This window comes from Stegastes partitus, unplaced genomic scaffold (genome assembly GCF_000690725.1).
Source record: "Stegastes partitus isolate 25-593 unplaced genomic scaffold, Stegastes_partitus-1.0.2 Scaffold464, whole genome shotgun sequence".
Taxonomy (NCBI): Eukaryota; Metazoa; Chordata; class Actinopteri; family Pomacentridae; genus Stegastes; species Stegastes partitus.
In genome coordinates this window covers 238887-259343 of record NW_007578195.1, presented here as the reverse complement: position 1 = coordinate 259343, position 20457 = coordinate 238887, and the positions used below count along the sequence as shown (strand labels likewise).

The following is a 20457-nucleotide window of genomic DNA, read 5'->3' as shown; positions in this document are numbered from 1 at the left end:
CAGCAGAGCAGCCGGTGAGGAAAGATGCAGCAGTTTGTTTGAGAGGTCAGAGGTCACTTCACTTTAAACAACGGCAATAACGCTCCAAAATTAATCTGATGTGAGTTTTACAAGCTTCCCGGCCATTGCAGGCTGGAACAGGCACGAGTGGTTTGGGATGGGAAAAGTTTCACACACATTTAATGTCGTGAAACATGCTTCAAACAAAGAGATATGGCCTTTCTGCTTTGAAGACTTCTTGTTCTTGGGTGGGAAAAGTCAAAGTAGCAACGCCCAGCTGCAGAAGTACTCCATTATAAGTAAAAGTCACGCTTTTAAGATTTACCTGAAGCACAAGTATTCTTTTTGCTGAAAGTAAGTGGATTATTATGCGACTGTAGTTTTTATTTTGATGCTGTTTTATTCCTAATAACGTGTCATCTCATATAAACTGATCATGCTTTGTGTGTGAATTATAAAGTGGATCAAAATGGAAACACTAACGTAACGTACAAATACAGTCCCAGAGTAAATGTACTTTATCAGTTTTCCCTCTGACCCCTGGATTAGGATGTACTGATGAGGCCTTTTCAGGATGCTTTGATATGTAACTAGAGAGCTAACAATAGAACAAGAGGGACGCTGCTGCATGGCTGTAGTGCAGAAATGTAGCGTACAGCAGATACAGAGGGAGGCGAGTGTTTGATTTGGAGATGGATCGTGTCTGTTCGTTGCATCCTGATGTTAGCTGACAGCGTGTGTTTGAGGCTACAGTTCATACTTCTCAACAATGTCTGAGAATCTTTACAGTTTTTCAATGAGCAGGATTGCAAATAATTAATATTTTCATCATAGATTAATTGGTGTCTCAATAGTCAGAAGATAACACAAAACAAAAAAAACAAAACAAAACCCAACATCATCATTTTGCAGAACCCAAAGCAGCGTCCTCAGATGCCTCCTTTTGTTTGACCAAGAGCTGAAAACAAAAAGATCAGACAAATTGATTAATCTGGCTATTATTGCTGCTCGGCGGATTTGTTCCATTCAGCTGCTGCTTTGATCCCGGGTTTGATGTGGAGCTTGGTCGGTGGAGAGCACCATGAACTCTGCTTTAAGGCTGCATTTTAAATTTCCACCTAAAATAAAAGAAAGCATCTCCAGATCCGGTCTGGAACAGCTCCTCGACTGTGTGTTCAAAACCATCATCTTTGGGCTTGAGTTTTGAAATACAGTCTCTTTATCTTCATCACCAAGTCAGATTGAGACCCCCTCTGGTACTTTGTTAACAAGTCTGTATGGTGTTTTTTTATATGCTAGAAACATATACATCAGATACATCATGAGCGAAATAAGCAGTCAGCACCACCTTGAAACTGCAGTGTCCTGATGCCAGCCTCAGAAACACTGACTCAGACCTCCAGGCTTTCACACGTAACAACCCTCATGACCCGATCCGTCAGGCTGTATCACTGCTGTTCTTGAGCATGGTTGGCTGGATCGAACATAAATGGCCAGTATTATTATTGTAAAATGTAGCAGCAGATCCACAGGTGAGCTGGTGGGCTGAGCTGCAGTGACTGGAGGCGGGGCATATGGAGAGAGAGGTGAGGACTTTATAGATCTCTACATTCTAAAGGAGGCAAAGGGTTTAGAGTCATTTTAAGCCAGAAAGGGATCATTTTCATGGGGAAAAAAAACACTTCTAAATATGTAACTTGAACACGTAGAAAATAATTTTTTTGTTGTTTCATCGACAACCAGAAAGGAACTCTAACCCTATTCAGGACTTTCATGTTGCCAGACATAGAAGGTCTTTCAGGGTCCGTTGGCCCCCCCAGAAAGGATATGTGCAAAATATTAGTTGGTATTCATTATAGACTTTTGTGCTATGTTAAATACATTTTCTGAGAGTTTGAAGTATTTTTGGTTCCACATGTATGACAAATGTCCCTCTTTTTATATTTTAAAAAAATTTTTCAAAATTAAAAAACTATGCCTGTCACCTAAACCAAATGGCCTGAGGTCCAAAAGACCCTAAAAGTCCTAAATAGGGTTCAAGAACTTCAGCAAAAACTGTCATTTTTACTTCTAAGAACCGTTAATCAGAGAGTAAATAACAGACTTGCAGCGATGAGTCACTGATTTTAATGAATCTGTTCTAAAAATACTCAACTGCAACTCCATCAATTTTGATGCCACAGAAATGAAGCACAACAAATGTTACGTCCATTTTAGTCATAGTAGTACCAGCTGGCCTCTTCACTGAATGTGCCACGATCAGGAAAACTTCGAAAAATGGCAGCAGTTTTATTTACAGATACAGCTTAGTCACTGACAGCGGAAAGTTTAGCATTCAGTTAATTTTCTACGACATCGATTCAATCATTTGTGCTCAGGCTGAACGATTTGTCGGAAATATCCAATCTGCCATTTTTCTGGCAGTAAATTGCGATTTGGTTCGTGAAGTCAGTCATCGTGTCCGTATTCACCTGCGTCATAGATGTAAAGTATGTGATGGAGCCTTACCACGTGAGATCCCATCAAAGGTGTCGCTGTAACACATGGAGGACGGCATGAATTTGTAAAACCATTAACCTGAGAGTTTAAACTCCGGGTCAGACAGGATGCATAATGTATATCCTAAATTGCAGCCTTTGCGATTTACTAATTGCTTTGTTTCAATTTAATTTTGAAATCGATAAATTATTCAGCTCTGATTCATGCTGGCTAACCCTCCTTGTTCAAACAGCATATAACTTTCCCAGATTTAGTTCTTAAAGATTATCCCCACCTAAGAGAAATGTGTTTTAATTCTAGCTCAGTATAATTTCTTGACAGATCAGGTGATAGGGTGAAGATGTGATCTCTGTGAGTCGTCTCAGTAACCGTCCTGCAGCAGGAAGCTGTTTGGGTGATCTGGGATCAGCTGTGGATTAGCTGTCTGTCTGCAGGAAGCCAGCCAGTTCTGATTAAATGAGCCTGACTAGCTGGCCGCAGCAGCACTTAGCTCTGGATCAATCCATCTCCTGCAGGACGTCAATCTCCTTTAGGTGGCAGGTTTAGAGGCCCGCGCGGTGATGTCATCGTCCAGCACTGAAACCAACAACTCTTAGTCATGATTGGATTTGGATGAAAATAAATGCAACTGATTTCTTCCGGTTGGAGAGCGACATCTACAGTCGTCCTCTGATGTATTCATACCCTCCCATTAAAGAAGGGGAAAAAACAGGTGTCACTGAAATAAGTTGAAATTGACAAAAGTTATAATAAATAAAAATTTAATGAAAATCATGACATTACTTTTGAACTGTAGTTCAACAGAAATATTAAAAAACAAAACAAGCATGATGGGACCTATACTAATATTTAATTGAACAACCCTCTGAGCCAATCACTGCAATCAAGTGTTTTCTCTAACTCTCAATCAGACTTCTGCACCTGTTGACAGGTATTTTGATTTTGGTCCACTGCTCATCAGCAAAGTGCTCTAATTTGTCTGAGACAGTTTTGCTTGTTTTTTTTTAACTATTCTTTTCAACCACAATTCAAAAGCAATGTCTTGTTTCACTAAATTATAATTTAGCAGATTTTTATTTATTACTTTTTTCAGTTTCTAGTTTTTTTGAGTGACTTGTGAATTTTGCCTTTTCTTTAATGGAAGGGTCTGAATACATTTGATTGCGACTCTACCTGTGGAGCTGCATGTTTGGGAGATGGTCTGTCTTATTGATGGAGTATCTATTAATCCAGTGTACTGACCTCAGATATTTGGGCCACAAATTGCATCCTGAGTTTAAAAGTCACGGCAGTAAACATTCTGCATGTGACAGATCTCAGTGTCATTTCATCCTTGTTATTATCAGCTCTCTCTGCCTGATGAAACCTCCTCAGCAGCCCATTTTGCAGTCCTTGTCCAGCCCGGTTTGAACTCTCAAATCACGTCCCTCCTGGCGTTCAGTGTCGCCTCGGCAGCTCGTTTTCCCTCATCAAACCACAGGAGAAGATTTTAATCTCAAAGCCAGTTCGATGGCACCTTTAATGTGAGTGCTGGGATGTCATTGGGAAACGCTGCATTATAGTTCACTGAAGAAATGTCTTCTTGCTGCTTCGAGCTATGAAGTAGAACATAGTGCAGGAGAAGTTAAAGCAAAAATGATCAATACTAGTCAGTAGATGACATACACGATTGTTATTTTTGCTTTGGGGACAGAGTTCTTTATTTAGACTCCGAAATTATGTCATAGTTTAAAGGCAAATTATATAATGTAGCGTCACACTGTTGATGGTATATTTAGAGATGCTAATTTGATAGTGACGATGATGATTATAATGATGAGACGTGATTGATTCCTGTGGGGGAGCAGGGCCATGAGTCAGCACATTCAACAGACTGAAGGACGATAAGCTCAAAAATGCTAAATGAAATATCATAATAGAAGGAAAGCCATGAAGGGAGCTGTAAAAAAAACAAAAAATCAAATCAGTGTCTTTAGACAAAAGCCGAAATGGTTAATTATTTGAATATGCAGCAGTTTTGATTCATCAATTTGTCATTTCACGATTTTTTTTCAGCAAAAGCACAAAGAAGAATCTGGTTGCACTTTGTTTTGTGTCTCTTTTTTTCTCCACATTTTTATATAATTGTAGACCAAGTGAAGAGTTCATTTGCAAAAACAGATAACTCCATCTTCACAAACCTTCAGAAAACCCACTTTTCTATTGTCTACCTGAGACAATATCAATCAAACTTAAGTTATCTCTGTTTTTGTCATTTCTACTGAGTCAAATCCACTCAACTTCAGTGTGACATTATCTCAAGCAAACAACAATAAAAATAAGTTCTGTTTTTGCAAATGAACTCTTCAGATATCTTTGAGTTTGTACAACCCAGAGGTCAGAGCATTGGTCTTGTAAACCCTGGCTGGTGGGGCCTCGCCTCAGTAAAGCCCTGCACCCTGAATTTTTCACAGTGTTTGTGTGGATGTAGTCTGACTCATAGGACATCAACTTCATGTGTAAGAATTCTGACACTCATTACGCATGTCTTTCTCTTTCTGTTCCGCTGTCTGTATGTCACTGCCTTCGTTACGAGAAACAACCACAGCAACATGTGAGCACCAACCCACACACTAAAAATGGTGGGTTTTGTCAGGGATTTGGGTCTTACATTTGTGCAGCCCTGCCTGACCTTTCTTCAATGAATTTGCCTTTTCAAGGACAGTACTCGCCTCCTAGCATGCAAATGTTCCACCAAAACACTCCCACTATTGCTGTATTGCAGGGGCACCGTTGCTACATCCTGGGCTTAGCTCCCCCCAAGACTATTCTGATTGGTTTAAATAAATGAAAACAAGCCACAGTGTTTTCTTTCCAAATCACAGAATGATAATGAAGTGCAGAGCAGCGTTCTCCAGTGCTTCGATGTGAGACTGCACATGAAACGTGTAAATTGATGTAATATATAATACGGTCCACTGTACAGTTTTTTAAACTATTCATGTATTAAACCCATTTGTTAAGTCAGCTCTCACAGTAAAGTACACCTGGGTTGAAGGCAGTTTACTATCGAGTCCAAGTGAAAGCAGCAGCAGCAGCAGCAGCTTCCTGCAGGCTGAAACACATTTGCATAATGAGAATTTGTTAATTACTTTGAGATTAAGCACAGAGGCCTCAGTCCGTAAGCTTCTGTATCAAATTAGTGTGTAGTGAAGGTTAAACCAACTCTCTTCTCCGCGGCTAATCTCGGAGACGTAGAGCAGAGTTATCTCAGCACACCGTCACACACAGCAGACGCTCAACAGCCTCTTCTGGAAGCCAACAAAAATCTGTGATAGTGTTTGACAAGATCCAGACTTTCTGCAGTGGCTGATCATTTTTAACCTCCTCTAATCATTGCTATCATTAACCGTGACATGCTTACATTTAACTTTGCTGTTAGACCAACACCATAAGTCAAGAACAAATACACATTTTAGATTCCAAACATTTAAAGGAAACAGACGTAGTATGTTTTGGAGACAAGTGTGAGGAAACATGGGTACGTAGTTTCGAAGAGTCTAAACTGACTGTAAGACCTGGATTTGAATATCTCTTTCTAAGTGTGAAACTTGTTCTAATTTGACGATGTGGTATCGGTGTGACACCGCTGACTCAGCTCAAATAAAGCCATCCATTAAGAGCACATGCAGAAATATCTGCAGAACTGAGCAGACACTTTGGTGCAACAGTGACACGAGTAGATCCATTTTTAATAAGGCTGGCCGGAGAGGAAATTGAACACCAAACCTCGACTGTGATCAAGTGTGATCTCACTTCCAGTAGGTTCGTGGGAGTCACAGAAACATGATTGTGACAGTTCGAATCTCGTTTCAGTGTCAAATTCAGCGAGAGCAAACTGAAGATGAGTCTAAAGCTAGCCTTTGGAATTTTAGGTGTTTTGTATTAGTTTTGTGAAATTTTTCTTGATATCTTCTCACTTGTATTGAAAACCTGTTGAATTTACTGACATGTGTCTCTGCTAACAGCTTAGCTGGGTTAGCGCTAGAGCTGTAATGGCTAGTCAGTTCATCACTTTGTTGCCAGATATTTTTGATCATGAATGTTTTAGTTTGAGTAATTTTACAACAACAACAAAAAAAAACTTCTTAAATTGGAATATTTTCTGATTTCTTTACTCCCCATGACAGTGCACAGATTCGCTTTGCATCTGGATCAGAACGTGACTTTTAAGGATGTCATCTTTGACATTTTATAGACCAAAGAACTAATCGATTAGTCAACAAAATAATCAACAGAATAATCGACAATGTAAATATAGGTTAGTTGCAGCCTGACTTGTAGCCGTGCTTGGTTGAACTACCGTCAGATGTCAGACTTTGGGCTGAGGTGATCACTCACTTAATTTTATTTTTTCCTTTTAATATGACATACCGTAATTTTCAGACTATTGAGCTCACCTAAATATAAGCCGTACCCACCAACTTTAAAAAGAAAACAAATTTTGTACATATGGAGGCCACACTTGTCTATAAGGTGTCCAAGTTGTAACATGAGATATTTACACAGAAAGATTTTTTAAACTTTTGTTTCAATATGTACCGGTAACGTACCCAAATACGTAAATGCTTTTTTTGAACAGTGCCTGTAACATGGCTGGTTTAAAAAATAAAAACTATAGCAGTCTACCAGGAAAAGTCACTGATCGCTATCTTCATCTTCCTCCTGCACTAAAACCACTAAAGTCGTCTTCTTCAGTGTCGGACACACACTTCCTCAGTCTCTCTTTAGTTGTCGCTCTCATTGTCACTTTGGTCTTGAGGCAAATTCTTACAAATTCATAAATTAGCCGCATCATTTTTCAAGTCGCAGTGTTCAAAGTGTGTGAAAAAAATAGCGGATTATAGTCTGGAAATTACGGTACTGTGTATTTCTGACAACTAAACGAGATGTTGGATATTCATACAATTTGGCCCCATATTCAGAATCCTCTATAACAAACCAACCAGGCAACATAGACAAAAGTCGCAGGAATGACATGTGGGAAAATCTTCAGAGAATCAGCTACAACATTTCCTCAGTGATGTTTGTATCAGTTCACACAAAGCAGTGTATGCGCATTTTGCAAATGTAAAAATGTCCGAATCCCTTCTCCTGCTAGGAGTATCCAAAGTGAACACCAGGCTACATAATCGTGACGTTAGTTTGCAGGTCTGTCGTCCTTTAAATGCTCCTGCAAGGAATTGTGGGTTGGCATTATCTCCTGTCCTTTCGTGTGGCCTTCTGTTTGTAAAGGTGACAGGACAGGCAGCGCCGGACTTCTGTGCTGTTTGATAAACGCGGGTCAGTTGATTCAACGCACTGTTTGTCTCCTTCAATCCCTGTGTTTGCTCTCATTTAGTAGGTGTGGATTATGCTCTCGCCCTCAGTGAGTCACACTGCAGTCCTCTCGCTGTGACTGAGCCTCCGGTTTTCAAGCATGTGAGAGGAAAACGTTAATAAATATCACCCAAGTTCAGCAGCATCAGCCTCACCTGAATGTGAACTGAGGAAAATGATGCAGAGTTCAGTCAAAAGGCTCAGATACGCTGTGGAGGCATTAATGTTAATGAACCTTTGTGATTCAGTGACGTGAGAAAGTATTTGGTGACACGTTTTTTTTTTTTTTTGATGTGCTGGCTATAGACTGCTACAGACTGGGTTTGAATTGAAGCTGTGACAGTGAGTTTAAATTTCCAACGCTGTTTGAATTTAAAGGTTCTCATATCCGTATCAGGTGAACTATGTCGGTATTGTTGCCCTTTTTATACCCAACCTTCCCCAATGTTAGAGGACAGAAAGAAGTTTGACATTTAAATAAAGACTTTTACAATTTTGCTTCCTGTATTCTTTGCAGCCTACATCAGCAGACTGTTAATTGGCCCAGTATATTTCCTGAGTGCTTTCTGCCAGGTCTGTACTGCTGACAGCTTTTTTTCTTTTCTTGTTTTGGAAGCTTCTTGCTCTCAGTCTGATCCTGGACTTCAGTTAGATGACTGACAGAGCTAATCAGCTACACTTAACTAGAAAATGAAAAACTCTGGTTCTTTTTTGATTTCGGTTCATTCTTCTGTCCTAAAATACGGAGGGCACTTAAACACCACTTTATACATTTCACGTCTAAAATGGAAGACGGAAGACATAGCAGTCCTAATGCTGTCTGACTTCAACATTTGAAGCACCTTCTTTACGCAGTCTTGTCATTTTTTTAAAACTTAATTTTACATGTCATGCGTCACACAAGTAGGGTTTCGCCTTGATTATTGATTGATTAGTGTGCATTGGGGACATGTATAGAAATCTGCTCCATAGTTGTTTTTGTGGCTCTACACGTTTCATACATGCTCAGATCTACGTGTTCTACACATGCTCACTACTGCCCATGTCGTGTAGTTTCAGGCTGCACACAGACATGCGAAAAGAGGTTCACGCAAACTCAAGCAAATGCTAAAATTACAATCACTTGGTCCATTGTGGACCCTTTCATAGTCCCAGATGCAAAAAGTCTAAGGCCTTGGTTATACCCTTACCTGTGCACTTAGACCCTGGCTGACCCTTGCATGCTGCACACACTGGGAGTAAAGCCTGGAGGCGTAGTTGTTGTTATGATTGGAGGAGTCTGTTCCATACGTACAGTACTGCCAAGTATGAACACTACTGCCCTTGCATCATAGTCACCATGCTGACTGTCCACACAAACATAAACCCTGGGCTGCACATAGACATCCAGAGAAGGGTGCGTGTGGACTATAACGGACTACAACATTTACGCAAATTAAACCCAAGTGGACAGTTGCGGACACCACAGATGTGCAGTTGCTACTATTGTACTTCTAGTTCACTTGAAGTCCACTGGGAGGACTGTGTTCCTTACATGTGCTATAAGTTGTATCTTTGTATTCTATCCATCGACACTACTACTAAGCATGTACTTTGTAGTGTAAAGGTCATGCAGATGGTTTTTACGGACACATATTTTAGGCCTTGGCTTTTGAAATTGACAATATTTACATCCCACGGACTCTCACGTACTCGCAGAGGTGGAAAATATAAATGCTGGCCTTAGGCTCTGACAAAAGTAGTTTCAGAATAAAATATTTCTTTCAGCTGTTTCTCTTTTTTCAGTCGCACTGCAAAACATCGCCAAAGTCAGTCCATGATTTGTGCCTCGATGTGTTTTGTGTTTTAACTGATAAATATGTTGTCTGCATTCAAAAACAAACTCTTCTGGCAACTTGCATTTAGTTTAGACTTTACTAAGAGGGAATCAATTCGGGTTTGCAAGGTGGCTCGATGGTTAGCACCGTTTCCTCGCAGCAAGAAGGTCGCCGGTTCACGTCCTAGTGGGGACACCGAGATCTTTCTCTATGTTCTCCCCGTGCAGCGTGGGTTCTCTCCGAGTTCTCCGGCTTCTTCCCACACAGTCCAAAAACATGTTGAGGTTAATTGGTGATTCTAAATTGTCCGTAGGTGTGAATGTGAGTGTGCTTGGTTGTCTGTCTCTAACTGTAGCCCTGTGATAGACTGATGACCTGTCCAGGTGAACCTGCCTTCACCCTGAGTCAGCTGGGATAAACTCCAGCCCCCCATGACCCTTGTGAGGATTAAGCGGTGTATAGATGATGGATGGATGGATGGGTGGCTGGAATCAATTAGCACAGCAAATATTTTTAAATCTCAAAATTTGAGCTAATAATGGGGTCTCATATAAAAATGCTGTCAAAACAAGGTACACTGTGAACATTGGTGTTAAATTCCTTTATCTGTGACTCACAACATCCTGTACAACACTCCGTTTATAGCCATGATCATTTTTCGATAAGTCTTCTTTTCGGAGCGTCTTATTTATGGAGCAAACTAATTATGTAACATGTTCGCTGTAATTCATGTGGACTTGGAGGATGCACAGGAGCTCCATAGCTGCAGATTTGCGAGGAATTACTGACGTCACAGGCAGAGCAGAAGATATCATCAAGTAAATAGAAATCGACAGGCAGGCGGCCGCTGCAGAAGAATCCTGTTTGCACAAATTAGACCGGAGATTATCAGCAGTTTTCGGAGCGATTTCTGCATCTATGAACCTCGCTTCAGTTCCGTTTCGCTTTAAATCCCATCTCGCACCACCTGCTCAGCCCCACTTTGCATAACAAACCATCAATGTGTTGAGGAAGGGTCGGTGCCTCTTCATTATTTAACAAGCATCTCTCTGTTCCTTCGTGTAAGCCGATAGGCCCGAGCTGCAAGGAGGGTGCAGTTGTTTTGTTTGTTCTTTATTCCCTGAGAGTTCTAGTGTTCCACTGCAGCCGAGCCGAGATAACAGTCTAAATATAGAGCCGGGCGCAGGGACTCTGAGTCCTGTGGGCTAAAGTCATTGTGCTCTCAAGAGTCGACAAGGTTTCCTGAATTCTTTTGGGTTTTGTAGCCTTGAATCCTTGTCGGCCAGCGCTACTTAGTGCATTTTACATACCAGCAAATGTTGAGTCCAGCAGCCGTTTGTTGGATTTCTATTGTGTCCGAATGTTTAGCTGCGTGTTCTCAGTTTGGGATCCACTGTCTGATTTCCCAAATGGCTGCCATCAGAGTACATTTATATATATATTACATTTATAAGCTGCAATGAGCTTATTTTAATATTTTTGTTGAATAATTTGCGCATTGAAAATCACTGTAGTAAACTGAAGATTCATATCGTCCTCTTCCCATCTGTGGCTACATGTTTTTTTTTTCTTCTTGCTTTCTCTGAATGGTATAACTTCATTTCTTTCTTCTTTTTGGTATTTTTGAGGACATCATTCAGCGTCAGAAATCATTTGTAGAAATAAGCGATGGGGGGTTTGGTGTTGTACATTTTGGCCATTGCTGATTGAATGTGTCGCATGAGTTAACATCGGGCCTCAGGCTCAGAGTCTAAGGCAGTTTAAGGAAAATTTGCATTTGGGGTTTTTTTGTTTTTTTTTATCCAATTTGACTTTTTGTCAGTGAGACAGTTTTAGTCCTTCAAAATAAAAGTTGTCACTGCAGTTTCCACCAGAACGGCACATTATTATATAAACTCTCTCCCCCTTCACGATCACGATTCTTCACCCTCCTGATAAAAGCAGAATAACACTGACCAACAGTTATGCTAAGTGTGCTATATGTTTAATTTAAACAGGCTTTTACTGAAGCTCAAACTGGTCTGCATCTTGCTGTGCGTGTGCTAAACAGTAGTAGTCTGGTGATGCTGAACAGGACAATGAATTAGAGGATCCTACAGCTTTCCAAAATAATTAATTCAGTTTAAATCCGAGTCCGACTGACACTAAACGCACATGGCTGTTGTAGCAAACTTCATAGCTTAGCAGATCCATTGGCGTAGCCTTTCATTTGAGAAAACTACCTACCATGCTTGTATGTTGAGTGTGTCGGCTAAATCTAAAGTTACCACTGTCATATACTTACTTCTCTGTGGTGTCGCTGTAGGTGTAGATGTCAGGCTACATCTTTAATAGACTGTAACTTAAGCTGAAAGCATGACACTCCTGCCATGAAGAGCTCATCATCAGCAATTGCAGAAAGATCTCTCTGGACTTGACCGGTCAGCTTCCATCAGGTGGTGGCGCCATGTTTTTGTTGATCAGGCACACGGCAAAGAAACTCCTGAAGTCATGTGTTAGGGGAATATTCAGAGACAAACCACCATAAATAATGGTATCAAGACAGAGATACTGACTTTAATCCATTAGCCATCGGCCCACGGTTGTTAAATTGCAACATCTATTTGAAAATGTCTACTTGTGCTTATTCACGGCTGAATGCAGATAAATGCTGCATATCTCCACTCCCTACGCTTGGCATCATTGCAACGCTTTCTCCCACTGAGCCCCTGCCTCCCTCTTATGAAGCAATTTCAACTAATTTCCCAGAAAGTAATTGACCTGTAGTATTTTTTTTCTGTTTTTCTAAAGATGTTTAGTGCTGGAAAACTTTAAAAATGAGAGATAAAGTATATTAAACATGGTTTTAGTGTTTCAATAGGCATCACTTCAAAACAGAGTCCTGAGGGAGTTCACCAGTTGTGCCGCTTCACAGTGTATGTAATATATAGATCATGGGGTTAAGGGGTAATCCTATAAACATTCACTGACCATTTTATTAGGAGCACCTATAAAATCTAATGCAAAGTTTTCATCAGCTCTGCCATAAATTCTGCTTTTATGAAGCTTCTACATTTTCAGTCTTTGGTGACGTCAAAAAGATGATGATTCTACTTGTTGATTATTGAAGCCATAGTGAGTGGTAGCAATGTGCTGGGTTGCATTACATTTAAAATAATTCCTAATATTTAGCCGTTCTCCATTCACATACACAAGCAGTTTAAAATATCGTGCAAAAAGACATTGCAGCAATTACAATTACAGTTTTATCTCGTCCAACTACGTCAAACAGTTTACTGCCAATAAAACTGATTCCTAAAACATCTGTTTTGATATCATTTAATCATCAGTGCCTACTAATCTTTGGACTTTAAGTCGTGATTTGTGTACGTGTAAGACCAGATATTGCAATTTTGCAGCATTTCACATAATCCGCCTCCAAGAAAACAGAAAGAAAAATACTCATTATCTTGTTGGGGCTGCTAACAACAGTTTTGACTCGAAACACAAGCCCCAGTACCCGCATATGTTGCATCAGGTCCTAATGGGTAAAAATACATTTCCATCTGGCGAATATCAAACTCCAGACTAACATAAGGTTCACGCTGAATTATTCCTCACACACCCACAGCTCATTGTGACTGATCGCCTCCAACATTTCACCGATGAGGAGAACTCAGATGGGTTTTCTGTTTTCCCCTGACATTGCAATATGCCGCTTTGATTAATTTCCATGAAGCAAATGTGCAACATTTAGGCCCAATAGTTAATCGCCATCATCTGTTATGCTGAGTGTAACAGATGCTGACAGAATCTCATCTTTTGTCTAAACCCTCATTAAATGAACGACCTTTCCCGCGTGAAACAGCTCGTCTGCTGTTTTTTAACGGTTTCCTCTGTTTGGTTTCTATTAGGAGATGGTCATTAATTTAACATTCTGTCCAGATTTACATTAGGAGCTCAGATGAAGGTTTTATATGCCTTTCACGAACACCTTATCACTGCATGTGTCCTGTGAGCTGGTACCTCAGCTTGTGGCTCACTTCCCAGCACACTACAGGGGTTCAAACTTTTGATAAAGCTAAAATGTGACACAAAATACCATTATAAATGAAAAGGTGTGGTGCTATAGAGATAGATGCCCCAGCTTATAAATCATATCCTCCAGGTGTAAGGACACATGCTTGTTTGAGTACAGACTTTTCAGTGGAAAACAAATTTTAAAAAATTACCCTAATACTCCACTAACGTTATGACTCATATCACAATATCCGTCAAAAGAATCACAACAGGATCGTTGAGCCCTAGTTCAAACTATGCAGTTCATGCTACATACACATGTTGTTAACAATTCAGGACTATTCAGGACTTTTGGGGACTTTTGGGGTCTTTTGGACCCCAGGCCATTTGGTTTAGGTGACAGGTATTGTTTTTATTTTTGAAGATTTTTTATATATATATATATATATATATATATATATATAAAGAGGGACATTTGTCATGCATTTGGAACCAAAAACATGTCATCTTGTCAGAAAATGTATTAAACATAGCATAAAAGTCTATAATGAATACCAACACATATTTTGCACATATTCTTTCTTGGGGTCCAATGGAGCCTGAAAGACCTTCTACGTACGGCGACATGAAAGTCCTGAACAGGGTTAAATTAGCTCAAATCACCAATACTTCTTTGTCATCCTCCTTAATATTTAATCAATTGATCAGTTCATCATGTTGTTTAGAAAATGTGCTGAAATTTAAAAAGATATTTCAAATAGCTTATTTTGCTTTTTTTGACATTTTTACTTGAAAATGTATTAAAACAATTAATCAATCATCAAAGCTGATTGATTCCATAGCAATTGACCAATCACTGCAGCTCTACTCTGCATTTTCCTGAGACATGCACCCTATAGATTGGCCTCACTAAAGCCTTACAGGATCATCTGGTTTGTCTGTGTAGCCTCACCTTTCTCGTTACCTGCCTCATAACTTCTACATGTATTTGACTGCCAGTTTACTACTCATTTTGATTGCTGTGATACTCATGATGTTTGTATTTTCTCCATAAATATTCAGGCTGTAAAGTGCATCTTTTATTGAAATCGACTCACAGGATCACACATCTATAGTACACATCTCAGCATGGAGACTCTGACCTTGAAACTTCCCTCTAAAAAGTGTTTTCAGGGTGGATCGAACAGATATTTCTAATTGGTATTTCAGAAAAGGTTACTGCCATCTATTACAAAGCAGCTCCACACGTTGAGGTCACCTCAGACATTTGATCAAAGTTTGTTTCTGTCCGCAGATGGCCTCGGCAACAGCAACCTACGGGCAGAAGGAGTCTTCGGACCAGAACTTTGACTATATGTTCAAAATTCTCATCATCGGCAACAGCAGCGTGGGCAAAACCTCCTTCCTGTTTCGCTACGCCGACGACTCCTTCACACCAGCCTTCGTCAGTACGGTGGGCATCGACTTCAAGGTGAAGACCATCTACAGGAATGACAAGAGGATCAAACTACAGATCTGGGTAAGACAACGAGAGACGAGAGATCTGAAATCTTAGCTTTAGATCTAGCTGAAGTAGTGAGTAAATGAGGGAGTTTATTTTATAGACTCATAAATGTTATAGGAATGAAATGAAACTACTCCTCTTGTTTTCTGCATTGCATTGTGGGAGAATCAACAGCATTCTTACAAACCAGCTGCACTTGGTTTCCATATCTGCTTACAGTTAGAATGCTGTAAGGATTTAGTCCCTTCATTAGGCTCGACTTACTAAAAGCACATAGAATTCACTCATTATTTTTGCTCCATAAAGACTTAACGCATCGTAGCTGTCAAGTCTATCACACTAAATAGCATCTTTTGGAGAGATTTATTTCACCTGTTTAGGAGAACATGAACGTCTCCTCCTGAGTTCAATGTTTCTGATGGGATATTACAATTTGGCAAATGGTGCCCAGTGAGACATGAAATAATCGACACCAAGTCCATACATCAAGAGTGTGTGTGTGTTCCAGAGGAATGTGCTGCCGACTTTTCACTGTTTTCTTCACCATCGGCTGCAGCTTTATTCACGTGTGACCTTTAGGCCATGTGTTTACCGTTTTTTTCCGACCATGTTCCAAACACATTTGTCTTTTCTTTCCCTTAATTGGTCGAGTTGTTGTTCACTGTGTGCCTGTTGTCATGGACCTTTTCCTCACTACCATATTTACTGAACTAATACTCAGACAGCTTGAGAAGAAAATGAGCAGAGTCAGCAATCCTCGCCCCACTTGCAGGTTTATTGTACACGATGCAGTGAATTAAAAAAAAAAAAACCAGAGGCGTAAGAGCCTCGTGTTTCATAAGTTCAGTGCTGTGCGTCACGGACTTTTCTATCAGTCTGTGTGAAGCAAGTTTTCACACGTCGTCATTTGACTTTCTGCTTGTTCGCTCGTCTGTGGTTGTCTTCCCATAAACTATCCTACGATCCTGTTTCTGCAAGTCTTGTTTTTTGCAAGTCATGTTTACATAAAAGCGTCACAGAATTTCTGATCTGCTAATCTCATCACCGTGTGCAGGTATTTCCAGGAGGATTCTGACAGACAAGGAGCTAACAAACAGTTCATCAGTTATCAACCTAACTCTGACATTTCACTTGCTAAGTCACAGGCTCCGATGCCTTTCTTATACATCTTCTATAATGAATTCTTTCAACCTCCTAGTTATGTTGTATCATGTAGTTATATATTTCTACATAGGTATTAAATGTAACGTATCTAACACACACTTCAAGTGGCCTAAGCGGTTATGCACTTAGTATTTCTTCCACATTACACAAACACAAAGTGGCCAAAGTTGGATGATTGAAACAGGAGGTGGCATCCAATTATACTATAATTAACTTTCTGACATTCACACAGCACTGAAATCTAAAATTCACAGGCCATGTGTGTGGAGGGGAGAGAGGACGCGAGGTTTGAGCTTCTCTCTTTATTCATTCTTTACAAAACTATTTCTGTCAGCGCGAAGCCATGAATAGCTTCCAGGAAGGATCGTCCTAAATGGGAACAGTATTTAAGCCACTGTGACGGCAGCCGTTCATGTTTGGAGCAACTATAATCACTTGTGCGTTTGTTTGTTGGCTGGCGTGTTTGGGGGAAGTAGTTTGTTTTGAGAGTAATCCCATCCATCCACCCATCATCTATACACAGCTTAATCCTCTGTAGGGTTGTGGGGGGCTGGAGTCTATCCCAGCTGACTCAGGATGAAGGCAGGGGACACCTGGACAGGTTGCCTACACTTAGAGACAGACAACCAAGCACACTCACATTCACACCTACGGACAATTTAAAATCACCAATTAACCTCAGCATGCTGGAGCAAGAATATTCCTTCTCTGCGATATCTGTTGGGTGTTTCAAACCGCTGGATCAGAAGGTGATGCCATATCCCTGTGACACTCACTCGAAACCCTAAAACACAACCTGAATATTAGATTTAGGAATGTTTACATGTCTTATGATGGGTTCTCCTAATGCAGCAAATAAAATTTTAAAAGACATTTTATAAGATGTTCATTCGAGCCATCTGCTGCGCTGTGATGCAGTTTTATTACTCTAACTGTCCTCATGTTGCTATGAACACACACATTTCCACGCAGTGTCGCCTCCACTACAGCCCGGCTACCCAGATGAGCCTTGAATGAGAAGAAAAGACTAAATTAGACCAGATGTCATAACAAGACAACAAACAAACACACACCAACTTGCAGCGATGTGCCCTCAGCAGCAAATAGGATGGAGTCTCTTCTGATGTTTTCTTGCATCAGACATGCGCTGGCTTCTGAGGGGTCAGCAGCGTTAACAAAGCTGTAAACAGCAGAGCAAAGACGAGCATGCTGAGAGAACAGGCTCGCAAAGGTGAGACCTGCTGCAGGAAACTGGTGCTTTTGGTGTCACGTTGTAAATCATTACATCATTTCCACCTTTACAACACGTTCTGCAGCAGCCTGGGCGGGCTGTGGTGGTGAGGAGAGCACTGTGTGTGTGTGTGTGTGTGTGTGTGTGTGTGCGTGTGTGTGTGTGTGTGTGTGTGTGTGTGTGGCTGTGGGTGGGGGTACGGTGGGAAGTCTCTGTTGTCAGCCTTTGCCAGGTCTTGCCTCTGGTAAGAAAGACACGATTGGCCAATCAGAGCATAAGAAAGCGATGACTGGGTGCTACGCTCCCCTCCCCCATTACTACACATCTCCCTCAGTAGATGACACACACAACCACACACATGCACAAACGCACACACATGCTAAGACCCCTCCCCCATCTCTCAACAGTTCTCACAGCTACTAGAATAAAAATTAAAATGATTCGAGCTCAAAAGACGCACACTGAGTACGTTTATTTCACACCTAATCCCATGTGTGGTGCTCTCTGCAGACCTCTGATGCATGCTTCGACCATCAAACGTATCGTCTTGCTGGAAACGGTGGCATTTGTGTGTTTTTGCAATGATCTCATAATGTGTAGCATGTTGGAGAGTAAGGAACTGCTTCATACAGCAACTAACACTGAAGGTTGGAGCTGCTTTTTTTTTTAATGTGCAGCTGCCGTCACACCGTCAGTGTTCACGACTGACAGTAAGATGTAGGGCTGCAGAAAAAGATGTGTTTTAATTTATCTGTAAGTTTGTATTTGATTAAATCATCAGCCATTCAAAAATGTCTGAAACTTGAGTTCAGTGTAAAATGTGTTGTCATCTCCAACCAACAGATCCAACCTACAGGTTCACAGAAACAGAGAAAATCAGCAAGTTGCCACATTTATGAAGCATTTAGACTCTAATGACGGGTATTTTTGCTTTGTATGTGACTTAAGTGATTCATAAATTATAGATTAAGATTTGACTCAGCACTAGTCAGATATGAGTGAATCATTTCTCTGCTCTTCTGACATTCACTGGTAATGCTGTGAATGAGATGACACGACTATGACACAAAAAATATTATACTGGAACAGCAAACCTGCATTGTAACCATTAAAGAACATACTTAGCTATACAGGTCCTAATTTAATAACTAGTTCTTTTCCTTCTGTCAGGTTCCCTCCTTTGCACATATAGTGGCCATATTAAGAAGTCTTTAAACAACTTTGTCTGTTTGTGTTTTACTGAAACTATTAGTACTATTGATTGACTCATAAGTCAATTAAGCAGAAAGTTACATCTCAGTCTGCTCCATTACCAACTTGCTTCCCTATATGTACACTAAACTACACTAAACTGCACTTGAATAATTCAGAAGCATCATGTATTGGCCTATATTACACTTTTACACTCTTTAAAATATACACAAACTGTTCATATTAAAACTGTAGAGGAACATAAAATGTGATTACAACTCGACAAATTACTTTTCCAAATATGCCCAAAGATTTAAAAGCCGTTCGTTTCCCCTTCAGATCTTTTTATTAAACAGAGAAACCTCGATGTCTTGCCAGCTGGAAAATGAACATTTTTATATTGCATTAAGCTTTTTGCTGTTTAAATTGTTCTGTTTCCAGGACTCGTGTTGAGCACAAAGATGAGCACTCCAGTGTTCATTGCGTAACACCACTCAGTGCTACCTACACTGGCATTTTAGGTATAGAGCCGATGCTCTTATCCTGAGCAGCCTGCAGCACAGTGAGTGAGCAGAAAATGATATAAACCATACTTATAGAACATTATAACCAACAATATGGAGAGGAACGGTCAGCGCTACTCTCTGAAAACAGATTTCGTACAATTTTCTTTGGCCTGAGAATGAGTCCTTGTGTGACTGATTGGAGAGACACTTTGAAAAGTCCAAGAACAAAAATAAAGGCTAAGAAGTGTTTGTGCAGAGGTTGCTGTTTTTGTGTGAACACAGCTATTTGTCAGAGAATTTATATCATCATTTATATTGTGTGTTATCTAGATGTCTCAATGTGAATGTGTGATTCACTAAATAGGCATCAAGTATGACCACTAATCTGCCACAACATTAAAACCACTGACAGGTGAACTGAATAAGATCGATCGTCTCCCTACAATGCAATGTTGAAAACTTGAAACTTTGGGTCCTGGATGTTGCTTTGACACATAACACCTAAACACCACTGCTGTCCAAGCAACACTCCCCATGGCAATGGCACTGGACAATAGCGACCTCCAGACTCACCAGATCACAATCTAATTGACCATCTGCACTAAAACAAGCCCGACCCACAGGACCCCAAAGAACTGCTGCCAGACACCGCAGGACACCTCCAGAGGGCACAAAGTAGACCTACATGATAGTAGACAGGTGGTTTCATGTTCTGGCTGACTAGTGTATGTGTTATGTGTGGTACAATGTCTCTAAGACAATAAAAATAGTTATAAATACTCCTATCTGTCGACCTGCCAACATGCAGGTTCAGTTTCTTCACAGCTGGTTGTGGTTGTTGCTGTTAACTTGTAGACTAGTGTTTCGGCTAATTGTACAATAACAGATAAAGATTTTTGCACTTTAATTTTTTTTTTACTGAGTGTTAGCTGTGAAAATGACCACACTGATATCTGCGCAGTAAATCTAAAGCTTCAGGTCGCAGCTGGTTAACTTTGCATAAAGACTACTTAGAAACAAAAACAGATAACAAAATCCACTGAAAATTATCTTTGAGGCTCACTGAGTGGCACTTTATATAATTTCTTAAGCTATGCAAAAATGTAAGCACAAGAACAACATAGTATTTTTGTAAGAGTTACCTGTTGGATTTATTTGTTGGCCAGGAGCAGTGACTTCCTGGAGTCA

The 20457-nt window shown here is 40.3% G+C and overlaps 1 protein-coding gene and 1 long non-coding RNA gene across 2 annotated transcripts in view; one reads left to right on the top strand and one right to left on the bottom strand.

Annotated features, from left to right (window-relative positions):
- Window positions 1-14745: 14745 nt before the first annotated feature.
- The window catches only part of rab3ab (RAB3A, member RAS oncogene family, b), a 13590-nt gene continuing 7878 nt past the window's right edge, over window positions 14746-20457 (top strand). The window contains exon 1 of the mRNA XM_008286683.1: window positions 14746-15192. Coding sequence (XP_008284905.1) covers window positions 14968-15192 — 225 coding nt within the window. The 5' untranslated portion in view covers window positions 14746-14967. The remainder of the gene's footprint in view (window positions 15193-20457) is intronic.
- LOC103360787 (uncharacterized) lies at window positions 15115-20457 on the bottom strand. The gene is made up of 3 exons (XR_520371.1): window positions 20412-20457; window positions 17302-17349; window positions 15115-15155 (listed from the first exon to the last, which is right to left on the bottom strand). It is a non-coding gene; the product is annotated as an uncharacterized LOC103360787 (long non-coding RNA).